A 10,000-nucleotide genomic window follows, 5' to 3' on the forward strand; every position below is an offset into this window, starting at 1 on the left:
CGGGCGCTGCAACGTCACCTTCGTCAACATGAGCGAGCGGGGCCAGCGCTACATGACGGACCTTTTCACCACCTGTGTGGACATCCGCTGGCGCTGGATGCTCGTCATCTTCTCCCTCTCCTTCCTCCTCTCCTGGCTGCTCTTCGGCTTCGCCTTCTGGCTCATCGCTTCAGCGCACGGAGACCTGGCGCCTCCCTCCCCATCCTCATCCTCTTCCTCACCCTCCTCCTCCTCCTTCTCCTCTCCTCTGGTCTCCTCTGCGCTGGGCTCGGGCACGGACTTTGGCCCGGCAGCCTCCGGAGAGGCGGATGCTGGGCCGGAGTCGGAGCCGGAGGCGGAGCCGTGCTTCTCGCAGGTCAACAGCTTCCTGGCAGCCTTCCTGTTCTCCCTGGAGACGCAGACATCCATTGGTTACGGCTTCCGGAGTGTCACAGAGGCCTGCCCCCTGGCGGTGATCGCTGTCGTGGTGCAGTGCATTGTGGGCTGCATCATCGACGCCTTCATCATTGGGGCGGTCATGGCTAAGATCGCCAAGCCCAAGAAGCGCAACCAGACGCTGTTGTTCTCCAGCTCGGCCGTGGTGGCGCTGAGGGACAGCAAGCTCTGCATGATGTGGAGGGTGGGCAACATGCGCATGAGCCACCTGGTGGAGGCACACGTCCGCGCACAGATGCTCAAGGTGAGGCGGAGAGAGAGAGAGAGAGAAAGTGAGATGTATGTGTGTGTGAAAGAGAGAATGATGGGGTAGAGCTCATCGAGGTGTGTGTGTGTGTGTGTGTGTGTTTGTGTGTGTGTGAGAGAGAGAGAGAGAGACAGAGAGACAGGCAAAAAGACAGAGAGAGATATGGGGGACAAGGTGAGAGAAAGAGCGAGTGAGACGGGCTTAAGCCCCTTAGGTGTGTGTGTGTGAAACAGACAGGCAGAGAGAGAGCTGGGGGACAGCCCCTCAATGTGAGAGACAGGCAGAGAAAATGAGAGAGTGAAATGGGGTAGACTTCCTCAAGGTGTGAGACAGGCAGAGAGAATGAGAGAGTGAGAAAGGTTAAAGCTCCTAAGGTGTGTGTGTTTGAGACAGACAGGCAGAGAGAGCTCAAGGTGAGAGACAGGCAGAGAAAATGAGATAGTGAAATGGGGTAGACTCCCTCAAGGTGTGTATGTGTGTGAGAGAGAAACAGACAGACAAAGTAAGATGAATGGGCCTCTAAAGTAAGAGGGACACAGACTGATGGAGGGTGATGGGGCTTTTAAGAGAGACAAAGACTGATGGTGGGTGAGGGGACTTCTTAGATATCAAGTGAAAGGGCTATGAATAGAGACATCTCTAGCTGTGTGAGAATGAATATTATATCTAGAGTTAAATGGGGAAGACCTCCTCAAGGTTAGAGGGCCGCATTAGGGCCCCATCGGTGCCGTATCAGGGCCACATCTGTGCCGTATCAGGGCCACAACTGTGCCGTATCAGGGCCACAACTGTGCCATATCAGGGCCACAACTGTGCCGTATCAGGGCCAGATTGGGGCCGCCTCTGTCCCAGATGGAACTGCTGTCTGAGAAAGCCTGTTGAGCAAGACTGTGTGCTAGACAGAGAGAGCTGATGAGATGCAGAGAGCAGGGTGAGCGAAAAAATGAGGTGATTGTGATGAACAGAAAGACAAAGAACAGAAGGATGAAGGGATGAGAGAAATGGAGAGAGAGAAAGAAACATCTGTGTAGTGTGGAGTCGGTGTAATGAATGCTTGTTCTGTTCTGAATCTATCTGGGGGTTTATCAGATTTGCGAAGGGATTAATTCAGTTCTCTAACTCCAAACCTGTCAGTCCCCCCTCCACTAATGTGCCACTGTGGGAGTCTGCCTGTGTGTGTGTGAGAGAGGAATGAAAACTCATACCTCATACATGCATGCCCTGCCCATATGTGTGTGTCATGCATACACGTGCCTGTGTGTTGGCCGTGTGTACAATATGTGAATATGACAATATGTGTCAGCATTATACACGTATGCACTTTGACTCATTTGTGTGTTCTCTCCACATGCCATGGTTCTTACAGTCAGGTCTTATTCTTTTTAGCCTGAAGTTTTATCCATTTCAGATGAGTCGCCTTACCTGCTGGAAATGTTGTGACTACCAAACTTCAGTGTAGTGCTCACGGGGAAAGTCAGGTTCTTATTTTCACTGAAGACAATAGCTGATGCTAGCACTGGTCCTTCCCTGATTGGTTTCGTTCTCCAATCTGGTGTCAGCTGCAGGTCTCAGCCCGATCATCAGAGTTTGGTTCATGGATAAATGAATCGCTGTAATCTCTCCAGAGTTCAGAGTTTGACCTGTGACTCAGGTTCTGATCTGGGATTATAATCCCAGAAGCGTTTGATGGTCTGGCAGTGGTGATGATGATCTGATATATACGAGATGGATCTAAGATGGTGGCGTTTGATGGTTTAGCAGTGGTGATGATGATCTGATATATACGAGATGGATCTAAGATGGTGGCGTTTGATGGTTTAGCAGTGGTGAGGATGATCTGGGGTTAATATATGAGATGGATCTTAGTTTAGCGTGGCCCATGGGATGAGGGAGGGGGGAAGGGGGGAGGGGGGGGATGTGCTGAAACTGAAATGCTACCTTAAAGAAAGTCAGAAGATATTCTTGTAAACTATATCCATTCTTTGAAGTTCTCCTTCACCAAGGCAAGGAACAGGGCAGAAGAGGGATCATGGAGTTAACAGAGACAACATTAACATTTGATTTAATTGTTTTATTGAAATATATTCACAGAACTGAAGTTCTGAAGTGAATTCAAGAGGACCTAGTTTGCTTATTTTCAATGTTCATAATTTTAATTTTGGGGAGAATAGATTTACATGCTACAGTATTCCAAAAACACATTATTCTTCTCATGCTGTAGATCTCTACTCTCCCTCTATCTGAAACGCTCTGTTAGAGCTCCTGTGTCTTTAAGGTCCCCCCCCCCCCCCCCCCCCCCCCCAGCGTGCTCTGATTGGTCAGCTAGGTGGGCACTAAGGATTGTGTTTTTTTGTAACTTTTACAAGATATCATAGATTTCATGTCTCATAACAAAGGAAAAGTTCATGTTCATGTCTCGTAACAAAGGCGTTTCAGGCAGCTGAGCAAAAATGGTTTCTGTTGGAGGGAGTTACTCCCTCTGGTGTACACTTTGGGCTTTGGACTCCTGTGAACTTGATGACCTTTGACCTTTCTCCCTATAGTCACGGGTGACCCCAGAGGGTGAATTCCTCCCCCTGGAGAGTGCGGACATCAACGTGGGCTTCGACACCGGCACGGACCGCATCTTCCTGGTGTCGCCGGTCACCATCGTGCACGAGATCGACGAGGAGAGCCCGTTCTTCGAAATGGACCGCCACACGCTGGAGAACGACTCGGAGCTGGAGGTGGTGGTCATCCTGGAGGGCATGGTGGAGGCCACCTCCATGACGACCCAGTGCCGCTCCTCCTACCTCGCCTCCGAGATCCTCTGGGGTCACCGCTTTGAGCCTGTGCTCTACGAGAGGAAGAACTGCTACCAGGTGAGAGGAAGGATGGAGATGGACAAACTGGGGGAGGGGGAGGGGTGGGAGAGGAAGAAAGAAAAAAAGAAAGAGTGAGAGTGAGAGAGTAGAGACCAGGCGGAAGATGAAGGCTGCTAGAAAGACAGGGATGAGTTTGTTTGCTGGTCAGAGTTGCCATATGGCTTTTGTGTGTGTGTGTGTGTGTGTGTGTGTGTGTGTGTGTGTGCATGATAGAGTGAGATTTTGCTGAGGGAATAAAAGAAGATGTGTGAAAGGGAAGGGTTCCCTCACTCTTGAGAGAGAGAGAGAGAGAGAGAGAGAGAGAAAGAGAGAGTGATGGGGGCGTGGGACAGAGATGGATGGATTAGATGCGGGGTGTGACAAAGGGAAAGAGGGAGGGAGGGAGGGCCAATGGGAGAGATAAGCCAATGAAAAGATCGCCTGAGGACAAAGAGTGAACGTACCCTTCTGATCAATCAATGACAACAGACCAAGCTAACCCATGGCTTTATGTTTCTGTGTGTCTTTGTTCCTCTGTCTCTTTGCATCCCTGCGTCTTTATGTCTGTGTGTGTGTTTTGTGTCTGTGTGTGTCTTTGAATCTGTGTGTGTGTGTGTGTGTGTGTGTGTGTGTGTTGTGTGTGTGTGTGTGTGTGTGTCTTTGCATGTGTGTGTGTGTGTGTGTGTGCTTCTCTCGTCTGAATCTCTCCACCAGGTGGACTACTCGTACTTCAACCGCACGTACGAGATCCCGAGCACGCCCTCCTGCAGCGCTAAGGACCTGGCGGAGAGGAAGTACATCACAGACTCGCGCTCCTCTTTCTGCTACGAGAACGAAGTGGCCCTGCAGCTCTCCTCCCCGTCCCCCTCCCCCGAGCTGCGACCCCCCTCCACCACGCTCTCGCCCGCCCCCACACCCGAAACACGCAGGGGCTCACGGGCCACCTTGGATCACCAACACGCACAGTGAGGTGGCGTGGGGGGTGGGGGTGGGGTAAAGGTGATGGGAGGGCAAGCAATGGGGAACCAGGTTCAGAAAGGGAGGAAAGAATAGGAGAAGACAGGGGACGTGGGGTTAGAGTGAGACTATAAGGGAGAGATGGACCAGACAGAGGTGTAGAGAGGTGTGGAATAGAGAGAAGAGGTGAGGATGGAGGTGGGGGGGTGAGGTATGAGGTATTACTGCTGCGAGTGAGGGGTAGTGGGAGAGAGGACAGAAGGGGGTGAGGGTGGGAGAGGAGAGAAGAGGAGAGAGGAGGCAGGGAGAGAAAAGGACAGAACCAAGACTAGGATACTAGAGAAGGGGAGGGCAGGAGGAGTGTGTACGCGGAACAGAAATGGGCTGAGGCCACAGCTGTGGCTCAGAACGCCTGTGAGGTAAGTGGGGCAGGGTAACACCGTCAGACCGACTGAGATACAGGAGACACTGAAGAAGATATGGACAGGAAAAAGGTGTAGAGAGGGGAGAGAGGGAGGGAAAAAGTGAAGGGGACAGAGGGGAGAAGCGAGAGAGACAAGGTGGGGCATAAAGAGAGAAAAGCAGAGGATGGAGGGAGAGCAAAAGAAAGAAAGAAAGAGAAGACAAGAGCCCACATAAATGAGAAGAAAGCGGGAGGGTGAATGATACATGCAGGAGAGAGAGGGAGGGGGAGCTGGAGAGGAGGTGGGCTGTAGCGCCACCTGTTCGCTGATTGGGCCTGGCAATCTTGTAAATTCCTGGCATTATGTGTGCCCCGTATGTGACTGGCACAGCTCTGGGCCTGGGAGACGCAGTGGCTTCAGTACGTACCCGACAGAGATGCAACAGTGCCCTCCTGTGGACGCTCTCAGCAACAGCGACACACACTGGACAAGTCAAGCATGTCATGACATGTTGCCCTGGACTGTTTATTACTTGAATCAAGTCATCACATATTAAAGTGTTTGTGTTTGAAGCTTATTACTCTCCTAACCCTGACATGAGTTACGTTAATTTCCTGTAAGTCCTTTTCATCTCGCTGCTGGTGAAACCGTTTTCTGGTGGTACCTGACTCTTGAACCGGTCTGACCCAAGCCTGGCCGGGTTCTTCTAGATTTGAGCCGGATTTGGGCCAGATGTGGCCCAGAGTCAGCTGATACTGTGGCTGTGTCTTGGGTTGAGTGTTGGGTAACGTGCTTGAGCTACTGCACAGTAAACAGAAGAAATCACCGAAAATCTGCATCAATTTTAGGTGATTTCTTGCTTCTGTACTGCATTTAATTTTCTAAAATGTATTCTTTATTTAAATTGTATTCTTTTACTGTTATTATTATCTTCTGGAGAAAAAATATTTTCTATGGCATTATTCACAAGTGTGTTGTCCCGATGATAGTTTTAGCTTTAATTGGAAAATGTTGCATTTCTCAATATTCTTCTGTAATGGCAGCCCTAGCTGTCATACCATTTCTACATTTTATACACCTCTCACTGATTGGGACTTTGTTATTCATCATAGGAGTATTTGTATCGGACATTAATGGCTTATAGGAGGGTTTTTTGGTTTGGTCTTCTGAGCTCAGCAAGGCGAAGACTAGTCTGAGAGCAGAGTTAGGCTGTTCTACTAGGTGGTAAAGAACCTGCCAGAACATCAGTGGATGTTTTTAAAACAATTCCTCTTGATTCAACATGATTTTGTCTGTGGGATTGAGAACCATTTCTTTGTTTGATGGAGCCTTTTAAAATGTGTGAAAGGTTCCTGAATCTGCAATACATCTGCCTCTGTCTCCGTCCTTCACTGGGTTCCTTATTTATGAGTCACTGGACAGTGTCAGCAGACTGCAGGCTAAAGATCAGGCCCTCTGCACTGACTATGCAAAAGCACTTATTTTTCTCTCAGATGATTTCACCACTCTTTGTAAACGTGCATAAATGTGACCAGAGAAAAACGCTGCTTTATTTTCTCACAGCTTCTCTGGCAGCTTTGTGTGAACATAGGAGAGAAATGGAAATGAATTTACTGTCTGTATCTATTTTAATATTTGTTTATTTTCTAACTATGAATGATTATAAATGCATATGCGATGTGATGTTAGTAAGACAGGTTTGGTTTTGGTTTTCAATGTACGAACACACGGCACAAAACACATGCATTGTTTTTAAGGAAGATATAAACATAAGCTAGCACTGTACACAATGTTACCATTGTATTTCTAATGATCTGCAATTTAATATTAATGGCATTTTATTTAACTGATTGGCTGCATATGTGCGTGAGTGAGTGTGTGTGTGTGTGTGTGTCTGTCTGTGTTTTTTTTTGCTTTTAGTCTCCATAGCTACCACATTCTATTTATATTTGGCTGGTGTCAGTGAGTGTGTGTGTGTGTGTGTGTGTGTGTTTGTATGTGTGTGCGTGCGTGTGTGTGTGTGTGTTTGTGTGTGTGTGTGTGTGTGTGTGTGTGTGTGTGTGTGTGTGTTTCACTTCTCCAGTTCAGAAGGAATGTAACTTGAATCCCAACCACCTGTATTTTGAATGCACCAGGTTATTTTTTTATGATAACCTCACTAGAGAAAATCTTACTCTGAAACTCAAAGTCTCTTTCACCTCCTATTAGATTACCACAGGTGGCATGGGACACACAGGTCTGTGTAGCAGAGAGACATGCAGGATAAATCAGTTAGCTATCTTTTTGTCTTCTTATATTGCTATTTGTTTTGTTTCGTTTGCTAGTCCCACTCTTATGTGTGTAAAGACATAAGTGCATCATGGAGGGACGTAGTCCTGTTAAGCAATAAAACCCTGTTTGATTGATTGTCCAACTCCTTTATTTTGTTTGGTCTATGTATCCACTGAAACTGACGTCGAAATCTTAGTGAGTAACAACAAATATCACATTTAAGTTGCACTGCAACTTTCTGCAGCTTTTTTATTGTATTATACGCGGAGTGCATTATTTCATTTGTAAGACAAGTTTGCATTCCATCACGTGTTGAGTAACTCGCACTGCGCTGTAGGCCTATACTTTATTGTAGACGAAAGTTCGGTGAACAGGTAGGCCTTCAATATAAAATGTCAGAATAAAGATATTTGTTGACTAAGCAACAAAATATATAACAATATTATGTATAGGCTCTAAACAGTAATACATGTATTATTATTAGCCTTTCAGTGGTAATAGTGTTATTATTCTGCATTGCATTGCTCCATTAGGTACCCAGTTACCCTATAAACAACAAGGCTAGTTACGGTTACTGAATCCCAGACGCGATATTCTCTGGTACTAACGTGAATCTGGGGCGGCCACTGCTCTACACAGCCGGTATTTCTGCTCATGCTCTCCCAGACGGCACAAGACACTGCTGTCATCAACAAAGAGCGCTCAAAGCTCCTCTCTACTATGATATTTTAGCATGGGCACCTGCCTCGAGTCTTGGGTTTGTTATTCTTTACGCCTATCAGACCTTACGGACGCCCTTCTCTTAATTCTGATAGCTTTCAGTTGCTGCCAATCTCGAAGTCTTTTATGCCATTCGTTACTCTATTGTCTTCTGCCAGTACATGGGCGGAACAAGAGGTCTCTTTTCAGTGGGTGGGTCTTACATTAAATACTGGATTGCAATTGGTCATCCTTTCGTCTTGGATCGACGTTTGTTACGCACCGTGAAATTGTATTGGATGATATACAGGAAATTCTGTTTTACACTGAAGTAGTTTGCTTGCCACTACTTTACTGTCTGCCTGTTTTATTCTCAGCGTGAACGTGTGTGTGCGGCTTCGCCAGAGAGCGGTGTAATGATAAAAGCCGCATTTGCAGTATACTCGTTGCACTTCATATCAAAAGGAAAATCAAACCCAGGCGTTATTTATCCCTCTACAGCTTGAACATAACCATCATTTTGGACAGAACCGTTAAGGTAAGGCATGTTTCCAGTTTAATTCACATTAATTTGTCTTATCTTGGACCGTGGCGTATCGTATTTCATAGGGTTAGCCACTTGCTAACCTAGCTCGGTTAGGTTCGTCTAAATGCGGGTGGCATAGCTGAAAATGACACTGCATACGATAGTCGCGACAGCAAAGACAAACGGTCTATCCTTTCAACTCTCAGTCATAGACGTGGGATGTACATTAAAGACATCCTTGACCAACTGCATTGTTATAATAGCCGGCATTAAACCGGCGTAACGTTGGAATGAATGCAAAATCGCAAGACCGCTATTCTCGTCAACGTTAACTCGTATTAACCTTCTGAATGGTAAACAGAATCAGTTGGCTGTTTGTCTTTGAGGACCCATTCTAATTCGTACTTATAAATGGGTTATTGAAGTTAAAGCCCTTGGCCATCGGTCAGTTTACTAGCCTAGTCCTAGCCCATTATAATAATAATATGTGTTTGTATTATTAGCAGAATTAGATACATTTCTTTCTCTCCATTACTCATTCAGGATCTCAGGCAAAGGAACTATAGGCTATGGCCGGTAATGGGGAGGTGCAGGGGGGGGTCATCTATCAGTAGTAATTATTCATCACTTCACGCTTCTAGGTGTGGTTAGGCGTCTTTGTGGGCATGCATTGTAGTGTGCCTATAGCTTAATGGGACCGTGTGAGCTGGCTCGCAGCCACCTTATCGATGTTGCGATGGGCATCAGTGGATGGATGCAGTATGTCCTCCGAGGCCGAAAGGCGTCTGCTTTGGTAGCGCAATTTTAGTCCCAATGTCACCGCTGCACCCAAGTTACCCCCAGCGTGCTGTGTGCTCTGCATGGATAAGGCGTTCCCAACCTCGCCTCTCTGCCCTCGTCTGCCGGCAGTAGGCTCCTCTTAAACTTACATGCGGGCTGTCTGCTGGCGCAGTGAGCGCGTGTTATGATGTTGCCATGGAAAATTTAAAGGGGAGGCAGATTTGGTGTGGTCTCTTGGAGGAGCGCTGGCATTCAGACGGTGTACCATGGCGCAGTGTGCCCAGATCTGAGCGTGCGTGAGTGTCATGTTCGGGGAAACTAGACAGTAACACGACAAATCACCATCTTCCCCAGCAGAGTAAGCTCCCCCCTCTGTGATGTGGGAAGAACTGTGTGTGTGTGATGTCTCCGTGACACCCTGAGAACTGTCTGGTGTGTCGAAAGGCGGATTGACAAGGGAGTCGCCAGGTGACTGCACCCCTCCTGCAGGCAGCCTGAGGCGTCTTGTGTCAAGCTTAACTAGCTGTGAAGTGATGGCAACTTGGTGTGTGAGTCACATGGAACCGAGAAATGTCTGGTGAAATCCGGTGTGAGAGCAGTTGTGTAGATGCAGCGGAATGATTGGAATTAGGGTGTTCACACTCACACACACACACACACACACACACACCAACCTACATGCTGCAGTGAAAAGAACTCCGCCAACCCACAGTAACCAGCTTTTTTGTTACGAAAAGGTCTCTAACTGCAATGCAGTCCAGGGTCCACATTTGGCCTCTGGCTTGGCTCCTTGGATCCACCAGTTTAGATGTTAATCTAACCCATCAATCAGTCAGTC

At 47.5% G+C, this 10,000-nt stretch overlaps 2 protein-coding genes across 3 annotated transcripts in view; both read left to right on the plus strand.

The window, feature by feature from the left end:
• Positions 1 to 4,494, plus strand: part of kcnj14 (potassium inwardly rectifying channel subfamily J member 14) — a gene marked incomplete at both ends in the record, with an annotated part of 4,873 nt that extends 379 nt beyond the window's left edge. The window contains 3 exons of the mRNA XM_080858032.1: positions 2 to 679; positions 3,226 to 3,543; positions 4,240 to 4,494. Coding sequence (XP_080714158.1) covers positions 2 to 679; positions 3,226 to 3,543; positions 4,240 to 4,494 — 1,251 coding nt within the window. The remainder of the gene's footprint in view (position 1; positions 680 to 3,225; positions 3,544 to 4,239) is intronic.
• A 3,778-nt stretch (positions 4,495 to 8,272) lies between these two features.
• myh14 (myosin, heavy chain 14, non-muscle) overlaps positions 8,273 to 10,000 on the plus strand; it is a 37,983-nt gene continuing 36,255 nt past the window's right edge. For both annotated transcript variants that reach the window (XM_080858467.1, XM_080858468.1), the window contains exon 1: positions 8,273 to 8,394. The gene's annotated coding sequence lies outside the window, so the exon portion shown is untranslated. The remainder of the gene's footprint in view (positions 8,395 to 10,000) is intronic.

The sequence above is a fragment of the Sprattus sprattus genome (assembly GCF_963457725.1).
Source record: "Sprattus sprattus genome assembly, chromosome: 19".
NCBI lineage: Eukaryota > Metazoa > Chordata > Actinopteri > Clupeiformes > Clupeidae > Sprattus > Sprattus sprattus.